At 38.2% G+C, this 17,889-nt stretch overlaps 1 protein-coding gene across 1 annotated transcript in view; it reads left to right on the top strand.

Moving 5' to 3' along the window:
* The window catches only part of PREX2 (phosphatidylinositol-3,4,5-trisphosphate dependent Rac exchange factor 2), a 110,185-nt gene extending 94,614 nt beyond the window's left edge, over window positions 1-15,571 (top strand). The window contains exons 32-34 of the mRNA XM_031058645.1: window positions 643-745; window positions 11,368-11,435; window positions 14,280-15,571. Coding sequence (XP_030914505.1) covers window positions 643-745; window positions 11,368-11,435; window positions 14,280-14,325 — 217 coding nt within the window. The 3' untranslated portion in view covers window positions 14,326-15,571. The remainder of the gene's footprint in view (window positions 1-642; window positions 746-11,367; window positions 11,436-14,279) is intronic.
* Window positions 15,572-17,889: the final 2,318 nt, after the last annotated feature.

Raw genomic sequence — 17,889 nt, 5'->3', positions numbered from 1 at the left:
CCTGGTGTCCCGGCAGGTTGTCTGTCCTACTGCTCTTTTCTGGTTGCTCTGATACAACAGTGACAGCCTTTCTGTTAGATGAGGAACCACAATCAGTTTTTGTCCAAGCGTTTTTTTCAAAAAGATTGGCAAACAGCACAGGACAGTTCATTTGAAGGAATGCAGTTTTCATCTATTTTCTTTTTTGAAAGGGGTAAATGTCTCTTAATTTTGCACTGCACTGATGTGCCAAGACAATAATCAAGCTAAATTAATTGTAAGAGATTGGATCCTGGTACAAAGCCTTGGTCTTGTTTAAGAGTGGAGGGGGAGAACATGCAGAAACCACCTGAAAAGGGATTTATATAATTGCAAAAAATTTTTTTTCTTGGGTTGTTACTCTCCAAGTTGTGCACTTGCCAAGCTATAGTTTCTTGTGTGGTTTTTTGTATGTTGTTTTTGGGTTTTTTGGGGGGAGTTGGGTTTTGTTTGGGTTTTTTTCCTTAAGAACAAAACAAAACAAAGCCTGCATGGGTGAGGGAGGTATAGGAGGCACATCTACTATGTAATCTTTTTATGTATAATTTTTTCAAAAAGAGGATTGATTTAAAAGCAGTTATTTTGAGGCGATATCAGACAGCTGACCTCTTTCCCCCATTGCAGCTGCACCCTGAGCGTCACCCTGGAGCAGGCGATCACACTGGCCCGGAGCCATGGGCTGCCCCCTCGCTACATCATGCAGGCGACGGACGTCATGCGCAAGCAGGTGAGGGACTTGCTATGCCAGAGTGTAGGCACACAGCTTTGGTAACTGGGAGTGGGGAGTGGGTGTCCTGGTTTTGGGCAAATTTGGGAGAAAACCTCCAAAAGGGGGCCCCGCCAGAAAGCAGATCCACATGGCTCCTCCCTGCAACTGGTTCAGGAAGGATTCCTTGGAGAGAAGTGGAAAGAACTTTTTTATTTAATAGGCAAAACACCCCTCAGCACACAAAATGAACAATACTGGATGACATCAGTTGGTTTTGCAGTCCTGTTAGGAGGGTGCTAGTTATAGGAAGAGAGCTAGGGCTGCGTTTATAGATAGTTGGGTGGTTGGGGTAAATGTGTAGGGTAGCAGTCCTAGAAGGTTAATGAGTAGGAGGAAGATTATGAGGTATGTTAAAATTAGGGCTAATTTTTGTCCTTTTTTGTCTAGGGGTATTATTAGTTGTTTTGTGACTAGGTTGATAAATCATAGCTGGAAGGTTGAGAGTCGGTTAGTAATTCATCAGTTGTCTGGCGAGGGTAGTAAGAGAGCTGGGAATGTTATTGAGATGAGAATTAGTGGGATTTCTAGGAAGGATGGGCTTGAAAATGAGTCAAAGAAGCTTAAGTTCATGGTCAGGTTCAGGGGATAGTGCTTGGAGTGATGAGTGGTTTGCTAAAGGGGGGATTTATTGATATGAATGACAGAAGTTTGGGTTGAAAAATGATGACAAATTCAGAAAGTCTCTCTTGGGAGTGGTCGCTCTGTTATCAATCTCTCTGGTGCTGGGAATGGCTGCTGCAGCCACAGGGTGCAAACTCTCGGTGTTTCCCAGGTCCCAGTCCGGAGCAGGTTCGAGTAGTTCCAAAAAAAGCGAAGGAGAAACAGTCCAGGGAAAAATTCGGACTGCTTAGCTAAACTAACTGATGAGCAGAATCAAAAAGCAAGAGCAAAGCAGAAGCAAGAGTGAGAGCAAAGCAAAAAGCAAAGCAAAAGCAGCACTATGTACTGCCCTTTCTCTGTGTCCTGCCAGCTGTAGGGAAGCAGGCTGATAACAAAACAAAACTTTAACTCTTCAGAGCCAGTCTTGAAGGCACAGAACATAATATCCAGCATAAACAGAACACACGAATGGGGATACAAGCATCATTATGTCACCCTAGGGCAGTGGGCTACAGCTGTGGAAAGCAGGTGAGCAGCACTGAAAGCAATGAGCCATGGAGTGCCCAGGTGCACAGACCAACCACCAAAGGGAACAGAGGGCACACAGGTGCAATGCATAAACAATCACAGGTATAAAAGGCTGGGCTAAAGAAAAAGAAGGGCAGATGCTTGCAGCCTTCTGGGGTGATGTAATGTTATTCTGTGTGGGCAGACACCTGAAGCCTTCTGATGTGATACAGTGTCACTCTGTATGGGTTGAAGCTTTCTGAAATTGTATTATGATACTCTGTGTATCATGGATATCGCACCTGCAATGTATGCTGTGACAGGAGAGACCTGTGTGCTTCCAAACAGCACACGTAGTTATCAAACAGGAATGATTTGACCAAACATTTTTTAGCCTCCATCCTAATGTTGTACAGTGTCTGAGTCCTAGTTTGGATGCTTTGTTGTTTGTGGTTTTGCCTTTTTTTTTTTTTTTCATTTTCTTCCCTATTGTTGAAGGTGTTTTTTTTTTTAATTATTATTTTTTAATACAGAAACAGGCTATCTCTAACCAGTTGTTTGCTTTCTCTTATGATTTTACTAAGTGATTTTTGTATACTAACTACCTTAGTGTCACCTTACATCAGAATAGTCTGTTGAGTAAGACAATTTTTATATTAATACATATGATTGATAAAAACAACTTAAGATTATTAGATATTGCCAGTAAAAAGTGACTCATGCACTGAATTAAGTGTTAGCATAGAAGGGAAGGAGAGAAACAAATACTACTGTTTTTAATTTCCAGGCAAGATTCCTGAGGACAATGTCATTATTGCAAAACAGTGTTTTTCACTCTTTGGCCATCATAATATTTAGGGGCTGTTGTGGATAGATAACCACCTCAACATGAACTCTTGGTGTGAAGGTATGCCAAAAATATTGGATTAAAAAGTAATATCAACTGAAAACGGGGGTTACGCTCTACTGTATTAACACAACATTTTCTAGAGTATCTTGTTGTCAGAAAATACTTTCACAAGGATGTATCTTGGAAGGAATTCAAGGGACGAATATGAATGGTCCAGAGGTTGTTAGACAAAACTTATAAACTGAAGATTAAAGAGCTCAACCTGTTCAGTTGATGAGAGAGAGGTTGAAGGGGAACTTAATCACTCTGCATGCGTATGGAACATATATCCCAGCCTGTGGTAGCTTTCAACCTTACAACAAAATCATAAGCAAAATACAGGATGCACTCGATCTTGAAGTTAAAAAAACCCATAATTAAATATTGTAACAATTAATCACAGATAAGAATAGGTTCATAATTTCTGGGTTCTAGATGGCACGTAATTTATTATGTTCATTAACTTTACTACATATTTTGTGCAGCAATCACAGTTATGAAGATGATTAAAAAGCTGTACTTTGCTTCTAACTTGCTATAGAGAAAAATATGTGTATGCTAGGTGTGACCTTTAGTCTGTTAAAGCAATTTTGTGGATAGTTTCAAACCATAGATTTGCATCAGTTGTATGGAAGTGTTGCTGCTGAGCATTGGTAGATCCAATGTACCAATGCCAATACAGAGTATTTAGTTCATTCCTTTTTGTATTGGGCTTTCACTTATTTTGGTGCGTAAATTAAGTTTGTGGTGAATAATCGTCCTTGAGGTTCTTGAATGTACATCTGCTCAGGAATTAGAGCTTTCACTTGACTTGAAAGGAAGGCTACTGCTTTATATGCAGTATATATGCTTTACATGCAAGTTATATGGATGAACTTGCATGTATAGGTTGATGTCTGCTCCTGAAGATTTAGACAAAAGGCAGATCTGTGTATTTTGCAGTCAAAAAAGATGATTGTAGGGGTTTGCATAAATCTACTTGTAGGATGTATTCTGTCAAATTGTACATTTTCAAAATACAGATCTAGGCCATTTTTAAAAATGGTGATTCATTTTTGTATCTTCTGCATTTATGTAATGAAAATGAAAGACAAAATGAAAGAAACTGACATGGTTTTGAGCAGCTGTAGCTGTACTTGCTCAAATGTAGATGTGAAAAAAGGCCTTTTGATGAGGCTGCATTCTTTGAAGTAAAACAGCAGGTGATCAATAGCTGTTAAAGATATCAATATCTCAATACCACACACAGATACTGCAAAAATGTGTGCTAGTATATCTTGGCTTTTTTCACACATCCTTTCTCTTGCAGGAAACCACTATGGCATTTAATAGAGTAATAATCTTTTGTCGTAATTTTCAATCAGTCTTGGAGTTCTGTAGTAGAAATATAACCCTCCATTAAATTCTAAATGTTTTGGAGTAATTTCAGCAACACACTATATGGTATTTTCTAGAAACCTGTTCGGATTTAATATTTAAATTATCTGTAGGATTTAACTGTCAGGATCATAATGCAGGCAATAAAACTTGGAAGAACAAGAAATAAAAAGGCTTCTTGGGGCTTAATGCAGAACATTTAGTTAAGAGCAGTACATGTGCCTTTTCTACATAAAACAAACAAAAAAATTTGTTATTCCATTTACACACTAAACCTTTTGTGGAATAAAGATATTAGCCACAGGGAGGGGCAAGTCAAAGGACATCTATTCCATCTGTTACTCAGCAGCACTAACTCCTGTCAGCATCAGCTTTCCACAAGAGGAAATTATCTCTACTTGAAGCTGATGTGTTTTCCAACTTGGTGCACCAGAGACACCTGATTGAATGGATAACCTCAGGAATGATTTTATTTTTAATTGAATGAGGTCAAGATCATGTTGAACAAGACTAATAATAGCTCCAACTGTACTGTTGGAACAATGTTCAAAGTAATTGTCTTGTCAGTTATTGTAAGATAGCAAGCACCTGGTCTGTGAGAACTAAAGGAAAGAGACAAACTTGTGAGAGTGGGTATGAACTTGGGTCTGTGGCATGGCTTTACTTAAGCAGTTTTGATTTATTTATAAAATAGAGAAAAAATTGTCAAAACATCCCAACTATCTTTTGGTAAGGTTTAAACTTACGTATATACTCATGTAAACAACTGTACACACAAAATACTATGTAAAGCATCCTGACAGCACTGTGACTTCAGGATGCAGCAGAGTGAAGAGGACAGAAGAATACAGTGGAACAGAGGACAATGGAGAAGGAGCTGCAGGAGGGCAGAGAACTCTGAGGAAAAAAAGTAACTAAAAGGCTGATGAACAGAAAAGGCCAGAAGATAATTTATATTGTCTTTTAAGTGACTAATCATATTTTCATGCCTTTTTAAAAGTATAATAACAACACTATATTTTGAGCCCACCAGGGGAGGGACTATGTTAGACCTGTGGTTTGCAAGTAGAGAGGGGCTGGTGGGAGATGTGGTGGTTGAAGACTGCTTGGGGCATAGTGATCATGAAATTATAGAGTTCTCAATATATGGTGAAATCAGGAGGAGCATCAATGAGACTTTTACACTGGACTTCTGGAGGGCAGACTTTGGCCTATTTAGGAGACTTACTTGGAGAGTTCATTGGGAAGCAGCCCTTAAAAACAAAGGAGTCCAGGAAAGGTGGGCATGCTTCAAAACAGAGATATTGAGGGCACAGGAACAGACTGTCCCTGTGTGCCAAAAGACGAGTCGATGAGGCAAATGTCCAGCCTGGATGGGCAATGAGGTTTTGAAGGAACTCAGGAATAAAAAGAGGATGTATCATCTTTGGAAGGAGGGTCATGTCTCAGGAAGTATTTAAGGGGGTTGCTAAGGCATGTAGAAAAAAAATTAGAGAGGCCAAAGCTCAGTTTGAACTTAACTTTGTAACTTTATTAAAGGATAATAAAAAATGGTTTTGCAAATATAGTAAAGGTAAAAGGAAGGGCAAGACCAGCTCTTGTTCTCTACTGGATGCGGGAGGGAACTTGGTAACTGCAGATGAGAAGGCAAAAGTGCTTAACGCCTTCTCTGCTTCAGTCTTTAGTGGGAAGATGGCTTGTCCTCAGGACAGCTGTCCTCCTGGGCTGGTAGATGGTGTCAGGGAGCAGAATGGTCCCCCTGTTATCCAGGAGGAGGCAGTCAGAGAACTGCTGAGCCACTAAGATGCTCACAAATCTATGGGACCAGATGGGATCCATCCCAGGGTGATGAGAGAGCTGGCAGATGAGCCTGTGAAGCTCTCTCCATCATTTACCAGCAGTCCTGGCTTCAGATGACTGGAAGGTGGCCATGTGATGCCAATTCACAACAAGGGTGGGAAGGAGGATCCTGGTAATTATAGACTAGTCAGCCTGACCTCAGTACCCAGGTGATGGAACAGTTTATACTGTCATCACATAGAACTTACAGGATGGCCAGGGTATCGGATCCAGCCAGCAGGGGTTTAGGAGGGGTAGGTCGTGTTTGACCAACCTGGTCTCCTTTTCTGGCCAGCTGACATGCCTGGTGGATGCAGGAAACGTGGATGTTGTCTGTTTGGACCTCAGAAAGGCCTTTGCCACTGTCTCCAGCAGCACACTGCTGGAAAAGCTGGCAGCCCACAGCCTGGACAGGAGCACTCTACTGGGTTAGGAACTGACTGGATGGCTGGGCCCAGAGGGTGATGGTGAACAGTGCTGCATCCAGGTGGTGGCCTGTCACCAGTGGTGTCCCCCAGGGGTCTGTGCTGGGGCCAGTTCTGTTCAATATTTTTATTGAGGAGGGCATTGAGTCTTTCACTGGCAAATTTGCAGACAACACTAATCTGGGAGTGTATGTAGATATGTTGGAAGATAGGAGGGCTCTGTAGAGAGACTTGGAATGGTTGGATAGATGGGCAGAGTCCAATAAGATGATGTTTAATAAGTCCAACTTCTGAGTCCTGCATTTTGGCCACAATAACCCCCTGCAGTGTTATAGGCTGGGGATGGTGTGGCTGGGCAGTGCCCAGACAGAAAGGGACCTCGGGGTGCTGGTCCACAGCTGTCTGAACATGAGCCAGCAGTGTGCCCTGGTGGCCAAGAAGGCCAAGGGCATCCTGGCCTGCATCAGGAATTGTGTGGCCAGCAGGAGCAGTGAGATCATCCTTTCCCTGTACTCGGCACTGGTGAGGCCACACCTTGAGTGCTGTGTCCAGCTCTGGCCGCTCAGTTTGGGAAGGATGTTGAGAGGCTTGAGCACGTCCAGAGGAGGCAACAAGGCTGGTGAGGGGCTTGGAACACAAACCCTGTGAGGAACAACTGAGGGAGCTGGGGGTGTTTAGCCTGAAGAAAAGGATTCAGGCGTGACCTTACCACTCTCTAGAACTCCCTGAAGGGTGGTTGTAGCCAGGTGGGGTTGGTCTCTTCCTCCAGGCAGCAGCTGACAGAATGAGCAGACACAGCCTTAAAGCTGCACCAAGGGAAATGCAGGTTGTATATTAGGAAAACATTTTTTACAGAAAGAGTGATTAAATACTGGAATTGTCTGCCCAGGGAGGTGGTGGAGTCATCATTCCTGGATATGTTTAAAAAAAAGATTGGATGTGGCGCTCAGTACCATGGTTTATTTGAGGTTTTGGGGCATGGGTTGGACTCAATGATCTTGAAGGTCTCTTCCAACCTAGTGGTTCTGTGAATAATTTTCATAAGTATTGTACTGATTTAGAGCATTTTTGAATGTTTTCTTTTTTTGAATGTTTTCTCTATGTGACTGGTTTTTGCTACCCTTAAATTAGTGTGTAGCTTGAAAATAAACCTATAATTTTTAAACATGGCAATGAGAATACTAGTTCATGTAGAAGAGTCCAGATTGATGCCTCAGAACTGCCATCATCTTTCCCCAGTGCTCTGGCAGTACTGGTATGCAGAGGGTAGCAGTCTAGAGTCGTGTAAAACAGCTCTCCCTTATGCCCATGTGAGACAGTGTCAATTAAGAATAGAATTGGAGAAGTATAAATTAGCAGTATATTGAAATAGAAATGGTATAATGATGCTCAGTGGTGACAAAAATATGTCAGGTAGCAAATTGCTAGTAATTCTTGGGGGCTTTTCCTCAAAAGAAATAAGAATTTGGTGGTTTTAAGTAAGGTCTAATTTGTGTCCCATCTAAACAATAAATTACATGATTATATAAAGCTAGACTCCTTTTTAAATCAATACATTTGATTTATTATGTGAGCAAGATACTAAAATTAGTTTGTCTAGTGAGTGATGCAAGTAAAAATAGGCTGGTTTTGTTCTCAGAGGTAGTCACAGCACTGACAGGATCAGCATGTAATTAATTTAGATAGTTTTTGCAAATATGTGTATATTCTGGCTCTCAGTGCTGTTAATTATGTGCAGGTCTCAGCATGGTGAGGTTTCTTTATTATGAAAAAATTTTAGACAATGGCTTTGAGGAAAGGCTACTGGAGCTGCAGAAGCTCTGGACTCAACATGGCTAACTGTAACCAACATCTATCCCTATGTCATTCCTGACACACATTTGTTGTATCTGTCCTTAAGCCTCCAGCAGTGGGGACTCCTGCACGCTGTTTCTCATGTGGTCTGTTCTGGAGTTTTCTTAACCTTTTCATTACAATGGTTTACTTCGTGTTTCATTCAAGTGGCTTTTTTCTTCTATTTTTCCCCCCTTCAATTCCCATTTTCTGTCCAGTGTACCATAAACTTAGCAACCAGATTTTCTTCCCTATTTAGCAGTAGACTTTTAGCATTTTTATTGTTCCCAGAAATGGGGCATCTAGCATACTCTGGCCAACCTGTTACTGTGTTACCACCCTCATCATAAAACATTTCTTCCTTATATCTATTCTGAATATAACTTTGTTTTCCTATTGCTACAGCTCCTGCTAAAAAAGTCTATCCCAAATTCGATTATCATGTCCCTGGTAAGCCATTACTTGTATAGATAGAAGAAATCAATTCATCTGATATGTTGTTTTTCAGTTGAATTTTCTTAACTAATAATTCTTCCTATTCTCCACTGAATTATTTTCAATTCTTTTATTAAAGATGAGCAGTAACTGAAGAATTAGAAATGATCTTGCAGGACTTTGTGATTGAGCAATAAAATAGATGAAAATCAGCATAGATTACTCTTAAGTGAAGGACACTAAGGAAAAAACAAACCCTAAGTTCACATTCAAAATAATTTACTGTGAGCTTGCCATTCCATTTCATGTTGAAGACCTGAGGATATGAGGAGAAAACATCAGCTCAATTTGCAGCAGTTATCAGTAAAGCAGAAGCTATAATGGTTTGGGAGGGATAGAGGACAAAGTAGAAATAATGCTGTCATGACCCTGCATTTGGAACTATCTGATGTTCTTATCCCTTCCATAAGGATATAGCACAATGGAAAAGATTCAGAAAAAGTCAGGAAAATACTGGCCAATGGTTGGGAAAAGTTTACAGACAGAAAGACAAAATAATGTAGGACTGTTCAGCATCATGAAGGGGGATAACAGACTTCTAAAGAACATGTGTCACAGGTAGGGACTGACCATTGTCCTCACCAGTGCAGAACTAAACACATCAAATGAAATTGTCAGGTTTAAACCAAATTAAAAGAATGGAGAGCTGGAGAGGGACTTTTTACAAGGGCATGTAATGGAAGGGCTAATAGCTTCAAAGTGACACTGGGCTTAGATTGAGTCTTTATTTTAGAATAAATTTTAGACATTAGGTTTATAAATAAGTCTTTGCTGTGAGGGTGGTGAGGTACTGGAACATGTTACCCAGAGAAGCCATAGATGCCCCATCCCTGGAAATATTTGGGAACAGGATGAATGGGACTTTGAGCATTCTGGTCTAGTGCAAGGTGTCATCGCCCAGGGTGGGAGGTTGAGACTAGATGACCTCTTAAAATTTTAGCAACCCGACCATTCTCTGGTTCTTGATGTAGTAAGTTAAGATTGTACCAAGATGTGGATCTTTCACAAGGTTAGTGATGTGTATTTTTTGACTGAGTACAAGATGAAATGGGAAAGAAGATAAGAGAATCACTAAAGTTAATTAAGCACATACTTGTTGATGAAGAGAGGAAGTATTGAATGACTAATGACTTAATTCTGGAGGAGTTTCTGGGGAAAGACATGTTTGTCATGGTCTATAGTTACATGCCTTTCCAATTGTTGGAGATAATCTTACTGAGATAGATGCGGCTATAGTAAAAGAATTTTATATTCTGCCTTAATTTTTATACGTATTCTAGTTATTTTTTCTGTCTTTATCACCCTTTCTTTGCCTTAAAGAAATGTAAGGATGCAGTATGTTTTTGTGGTACATGTTGATTTACATACAATCTGAGAGCCTGCCTGTGTGTAAACACCTAGCCTTTTTCATACACTTTCAGCCCATGGCAGTAAATCAAGACCATGTCAATTACCTGTGTACCTGATTTCAGTCAAATGAAAGGTCTAGTCTTACTCTATGACTGGGATCAAGTATTATACCTATTTTACATCACGTGCACCTGGCACTGCAGCTCTGTTAGAAATATAAATTATCTTTGATACTTCATATCAATTAAAGATTACACAGTAAGGATTCTGAGGTTATACATTTTTATTCTCTATTATTTTGTCCTGAATTTACATAGTACAGGAGAAATAAATGGAGAGTCAGTATTTTTATTATTGGTAGAACAAGTAGTTTCCATCTCATTTAAAATTATAGAAAACATAGTAAGCCTAACAGATATTTCTTTATTGTGACTACATCAATAAAACTGCAATTTAAGAGCTAGACCTCATCATTCAAAAAGAAATTTTACTAAGTTCTTTGATATATGTAAGCTGGTATGTTTGCAGAAGAGGGTGTTTTTCACACAATAGTTAATGGTATATAAATATTATGCATGTTTTATCCATTTCCTCCTTACTAGATGAGTCAGTGGGACAAAAGTACTTCATTATTGTTTTTGAAAGGATCAATCGAGGTAGAGAGAGACCAACTTTTCTTTTGTCCCTGCTTTAAGTGGGGATTTTAGACTAATCAATCTCAGGAGTTTCCTGCCTATTTGTTTGGGGTTTGTTTTTGAGATTCTCTGATTATAAAGGAAGATCAGGACCTGCATTTTTCTAATCCTTATTTAGTGCCTGAGTTTAGGCCATTCTTTGTTAGTTTCATTTAGTATTTTCATAGAAAACAATCTGTATTATTTGTTTGTTCAAAAGTTCATAGGAAATAAGTGACATGTCAGAAAAGAACTTTATCTATGACTTCTACATGGAATAGTGACAAAAATCAAACAAATTGAAATAAGGTGTGTTTGGATTGTTTTAAACCTTAAATGTTATTTTTTAAATTATTCTCTTTTAAATTAGTAAGATCTATATGTGTGCATTTATTTGGTGACAAGTGGCAAGATTTTTGTTTCTTTATTGCTTTAACTTTTTCCTCACCTTAGAAGATACCAGTTATTTTGGGAGATGAAGCATTTGTGTTAATTAATTATAATCAATAGTTATGTTCATCCACAAAGCTCAGAAAACTTCCTAATTTATGGTGGGATAAATGAAGTAAAATTGTTTTTCTTCTTCCACAGGGTGCAAGAGTACAAAACACAGCCAAGAATTTAGGAGTGAGGGATCGAACGCCACAGTCTGTGCCAAGGTAACCTATTCTTTGTCCTAGACCATGGTTTTGTCTACTTTGTGCCAATTTTGGTCCTAGCTGCTCAAAAGCTAACAGTAAACATTGACTATATTTTGCTCTATGTGGTAAGATTTGGCTCTTAATGTACATAAAATCAGTTGCACTATTAGCCATACAATTTTACTTCAAGTGATTAGTTGCAGAAGTCTAGGCTATGTAGCACTTCAAAACATGCCCATTTTTGAAAAATGGGTCTTAGTTCATAATAATTATGAAAACACTGGAGAAAGTCCTTCATCACTTGTAATATTTACTGGGTTTGGGTAAATACTCTTAACTAGATCCATAACCCTATTTTAATGAAATACTGTACTGCAGTATCTCAGCAAAATCATGTTCTAGTTGCCTTTGGGGATGATGTAGTCTTTCTTTGTCTCTTTCTGAAACATGCATCACAATGAAAAATGGGTTATTCCATATTTCTCCAGCTTTTAAATGTTGTGATGGATTGCAGGTGCTGGAAGTATTTCTTTAAAAGCACAATACTTGTAAATAAAAATAACCAAACCATTCTTAATTTGATCTTAAAATGGTTAGAGTAATCCACAACTAATTTAGACTGGGTTTTACTGATTTAAACATAATGTTTTTGTTGACTAATGAGAACACATTGAATGAGCTAAACATATATGTAAAATACATAACAGATCCACTGTGGTGTTTAAATTTCATTAAGGAAACGGGGAACTAGCTAAACCTGATAGAGATGACTGTGTGAATTTGATTAGCTTAGAGGCAGTGCAGGACCAAAGATCTTCAGTCAGCTGTCTTGCCTCCATGGCAATAAAGTAGCATTTTATTACATTAAAAGCAATTAAAGCATTAGCGGGTGAAGAATTTTCTTATTTTGAACAGTATGATTTGGGACTTAAATGAGCTCCTTAATGACATAATTATGGAGACAGCCAATGAATTCTTGCAACCCAAACTTTTCCCATCCCAACATGACAGAATGTTCATCTAGATTCAGAGTTTTTGTGATAAAGGAAAAATCTAAATTCTCAAAAATTGAAACTTAGCAATAAGATTTTTTTAGCATTACATGTGTGGAAAAAAAGACTGCCTCTTTCCATCTGAAACTCCCACAATGTAGCACTGAAATGCTGAAGAAGAATGATGAGGACACAGACACAACACGTACCTGGCACGCTTGCCAGTGAGCAGCAATAGCAATGTCACAGGAATATCCCAGACCTCCACGTCAGGGCATTAGATGCACAAGTCAGAATTGTCATCAGCAGGATGCTTTTGATGTATAGCTAAACAATACTATGGCTTTTTAGTTCTCTGCTTTGAAAACAATTTTATATTTGGTTTCAATTAACATCACTTGACAGGGTTCTCTCATTGTCTGCAACTGCCACTGTTTCTGTTTTCTCAGCTGATGTTTGTACCATCTCAAATAGTTGTTCCATATATATTGACTCAGAGCAGGCTATTTCTGCTCTATAGCATCTTCAGCAACTTCAGATCCTGAGAGATTTATGCAGCCTTATCATTAGTTTGTTTCAAGTTCCCTTATATCACATGCTCTGAAGACAATCGAAGTGATTACTGCTATAACCTGAAGAATACACAGACCTTAGTACTTGGGGCTGAAGTTTTCTGCACTTTGCTCCATAGAAATTAAATATTGCTAAAACATCAAGTATTAACTCCACTGCAATTACTCTAGATGAGATTCTGACTGTAATTTTATCTGTCTTCTGCCAGCTTTGAATATTACTGCCTTATTATACCAGCAGAATCAAATAATTCACCCCCTGTTTATTCTTCTCTGCATCCTTGTCTGTATAAAGATCATTCCTTATCCTCTCATCAGTGTAAAAATATTAGATATATGTATATTGCCTTATATATAGCTCCCAACAGATGTTTTGGCGTCTGCACAATGTGACCTTAAATGACTGAGTTTCTGAATCTGCCATATGACTATGTGGAAGAGCCCAATGATCTTCAGAACACATTATGGTGGAGATTTCTCTTTGTTATTCCTCCAATGAAACATTTTCCCAGAGGAATATGTGTAATCTCCAAATGAGATCATGTCTATGGCTGGTTCTAATTGCTGTGTTTTCAGAGGAGATACTGTGTGCTGGACAAGAGTACAGAGCAAGGGGTGTGAGGTCAGAATGATTGCCTTTTATTTTCAGTATTTCTGTTGTTAGGGTAAACTTTCAAACACCTGTTAATAACAAGTCCTTTCAAAAGGGGTTAATAGAAGTCCAAAAACCTTTATAAAAGCAGTGGTTATTTCAATCTGTACTGGGGTAATATTTTGAAGCAAATCTTACTGCTGTTGAGTTCATCCATGAAGAACCAGAGGGAGAGAGAATTTAAAATCTGCATGCTAGTGTCACATGTCTGACACCTGTCTCAGGTACTTCAAACAGCACCAGTTCTTGAGGGAAATATTTCTAGAGAGCTTTGACTGGGCCAAGACAAAACAGAATTGGAGGCAATTACATTCACCAAGCAGCTTTTTCAATAGGGAAATCCAGGGCAACACCTGCTAATAGGATTAATGAAGGCACCTTCAGTACAGAAATAAGAAAATTTTCTGCATTGACATGTGTTTATAAGACTGCTTATACATATGTGTTTTAATTATTCCACTTTCAATGTAAACAAAGAAGATTTTATTAATTTTACCTTGATGGTATTAAACTGAATTAATACCTTTCATTTTGCAGTGCAGAAAGATGTAGCTTTACTTTGTGTTCCTTAAATCTACTCATTTTAATAATGACCAAGTTCTCAGAATAATAATAATTGCTTTGTTTGTTTGTTTGTCATTGTCAGATTATACAAGCTGTGTCAGCCACCACCACCTGTTGGAGAAGAATGAGATCTGCTCCAGAAAACAACCTAGTAATGGCCTTTAGGATACTGGGATTATATAACAAAAATCCAACTGCACTATAGCATTATGTCCCTGCAGCTTTGATAAATAAGAAAAAAAAATCTTTTACTCAGGACAAAGGAAGAAATACCCTAAGTGTTACCTACTGGCATTGAAAGATGTCTTCCCAAAAGCATTTCCGAAATCTGTGCACTCCAGCCTTACACTCATAGGACAGTACTCTTGGGAATTTAACACTGGAATCAGATTCATTTGATGTGTCTTGTCCAGCCACATGATAGGCATAGCCAGAAGCTTGAAAAAAAAGTCTTGGTCAGAGGGAATGTCTTCATTTGTACCCTATGCACAATGTGATCTTGTGGAAGCCTAGATAAACTAGGCTTGATAATGAGCATGCACTTCATATGGGGCCCTTTGCACTTGAGAAAGCTTTTTCCTGTCACCATCATCATTTCTTGGAATGTTAACTTTACTGTTTCAAGAATGTGACGTGAGGTTTAAAGATGGAACGCTCATTTCAGAATTGTGTTTAATGGCTGCAGGCAGCTGCTATGGGTGTGTGCTTGTAATCAGTAAACTCATCTATGTCTGAGGCAGTGCTTGTCACACTGCTTGGAAGGAGGACCTACGTGGCATTAGGAGTGCCTGATGGTGTGGCATATAAGCTAAAGTTCTGCCCTTCTGTAGCTGCCATTATAATGAAGGAGAAGGATTAGTCTGATCTTTGTCCATTGTTAGGCTGAGTTTCAGACTCCAATAGATGTTTTACATCATTACATCTCTGCACTTCAGAGTTTTCCAGAGTTGTGTGTTTTCTTCTAGAGTACTACACTAACTAATCTACATAAGGCAGAGATGAGTCAGTGTTGTTAAACTGGAAATGACTGGTTCAAGTTCAAGCATAGTTTGGGGTTTTGATGTTTTATGCTACCATTTTCCACATTTTGTCAGAATTGTTTTGTATAGCATCTCAGTTCTTTGGATTGGTAATTGTTATAGATTGATTTTGAATTGTACTAACTATTCAGAGAGCCCAGGGAGAATTTATCTGCATTTGGCTGTTCTTTTGGCCAAAGAATTTTCATTTTCAAATGCTCCCAAATGAGGATTTATATATGAGCACATTAAAACAAAAACTGTATTCTGAAATAGTTATACTTGTAGCAGTAGCTATGTAATCCATTAGAGCAAGACACATACTGTCTGAATAAATTTTATTTTTTGTACAACAGTGGCCTGTAGTTATGCTGTAGCAATCAAACCTCACAACATAATTTTTGCATATGATCTAAATATATATGAATCTATCAATCTACAATTAAATAAGTGAGAATTCAAAAGGAATTGTACTCTTGAAGAGAGTGGGTTTTTTTAGAGGATATTTAGGGAACTTGTTACTTTTCTCCAAAGGAGGAATTAGAGGTCCTACCTTTTTCAGTATTCTAAATGTTTTTACACAGACCTTAACTTTGCTAAGAAAATAAATATTTTTATATATCCACAGATATACATGTCTGTGCATATATGTACATTTCAACATGTATATATTTATGTAGTCATATCAATAGAAAGAGAATGTTTGGCTTAAAATATGATAAAGGCATGCAGTAATGAGCACTCCAGTAACAACTTCACCTTTGTGCTTTAAGGTTTACTCTCTTTCATAGTTGCTGGAAGCTATTGAATCATGATCTTTTTGATTAAAATACTTAATACACAAAAGCAAAATCAAAAAAAACAAAACAACAAAAAAATTACTTTTAAAGGCTTTTGTCTAGCATGACCTAATGCTTGCACATAAGAAAGAGTTATGTTTTCTATAATTGCTGTTCTAGTCAGGGTCTCATACTTTCAGATGTATTTCATTCAGAGCAGCAGTATTGGCTGTGGTAATTCCTGCTCAAGGCAAAAGCACCAGTAATTTCTGTTTCTCCTTGTTCAGACATCAGAAGTCCAGAGAAGCCATAAGCACCTCAAGCCAAGGGCGTGCTGCTGTCAGCCCGGCTCTGAGCTCACATCTTCCTGTGAGGTTTCACCACAGGAGGTTTGATTTACTATGAGGGAAGTCAGCTGTTGGCTGCATGGAGCTGCTGAGCCTGTATACAATAAAATAACCTAGAGGAAAAAATCTATTGCATGTACATGCATTATTGTAACTAGCAATTGCTTTTTTTAATATAGCATTGAAAATGGTAGGAGTGTAAATGCTCCAAAATAGTCTCCCTGTATAATATGATAATTCCCTGTTTCATTTTGTTGTTGAAATTGTGGAATAATAGACATTTGTAAGGGACAAATAATTATAAGCCAGTCACTGGACAAAATTTTTTAGCTGTTGTTTCATGAGTGTGCATCAGAAATCTTGACCTCTTATTTTGGTCATTTTATATCTAGCTTTTGGTCCTTTATTCTTTTTTTCTCCCTCTAGAGACAGTTTTTGAAAACCTATTAAGCATTATGAGCTTTATTGGTGACCCATACTGCAAAGTAAAGTGTCTATTTAGCCTGGTATCAAAGAAGCTGAGAAACTTAAGCCCTGGTTTTCTGGAATTACAGATAAAAATATGATTCCACAGTGACACACAGAATCAATTAGGTTGGAAAAGATGTCTGGGATCCTTGACTCTAACTTATAGATTGAGTCCAATCTATTTTCAGAGCAAATGAGGCATAAATGCCCCCCTTACTGTCTATTAAAATGTAGGGACCCGATTTCTCAAAATGTTCTTCAATGGCCTGTATGAAACATTGTGTAGTATTCAGATTGCTTTCTTGCCCCTCTGCTTTCAGAGCACACTGCACATTCTAACATCATTCTATTATCTTCTAATAACATTAAATGGACTTTATGGTCCATTCTTAAAATATAAATTTACATATGTTCATTATTAAAGCTGTTTATCTTGTTTGGTATATGTATAGGACGTATTTATTCCTCATACAACATGCACTTGCAAAGTAAAAAAAAATATCCATTCTCATCACAGTATGTTTATCTTCTTATAAATCTTTAAACTCACAGGTGACAAGAAGAGATGACCAAGAGTGATGATTTACATGAATTGTATCACCTATAGCTTCGTAAATCTTTGTTTTGACAGAAATGGGTTATGTAGCCTTTTTTTACAACAATGTGTTGTACTGGTTTAGGGAAAGCATTGTGTATGTATTTTTTACTTTTTCCCCCAAGGAAAGTGTAATTCTTCTGGGAATAAATTCAAGGATCTAGTGGCATACATTACCAAATACTGCCATGATTCAATGCTAGCCTGGGAAGGGAAGGTTACAGGGCCAGGAACAGCTGAGTTGCCATGAGTTGCCATAGCATCCATCCTTGGAGAAAACATAGATTTTAAGTACAGCTGAGGATGTTTGGCCTTTGTAACCATAATCTATGAATAATAGGATGATGTTAAACAGTCTTTAGTCTGAAAGGGCCATTGATTCACTCTAGTTCCCCAAATTAGTTATTTTTAATAGCTATTTTCCTTGTAGATTGTAAATATAAATAAATATAAAAAATGTATATAGTCCAGTTTTTCAATGTCA

This window comes from Geospiza fortis, unplaced genomic scaffold (genome assembly GCF_000277835.1).
Source record: "Geospiza fortis unplaced genomic scaffold, GeoFor_1.0 scaffold121, whole genome shotgun sequence".
Classification (NCBI taxonomy): domain Eukaryota; kingdom Metazoa; phylum Chordata; class Aves; order Passeriformes; family Thraupidae; genus Geospiza; species Geospiza fortis.
Note: the sequence above shows the minus strand (reverse complement) of the source record. Positions and strands in the feature narration are given on the sequence as shown.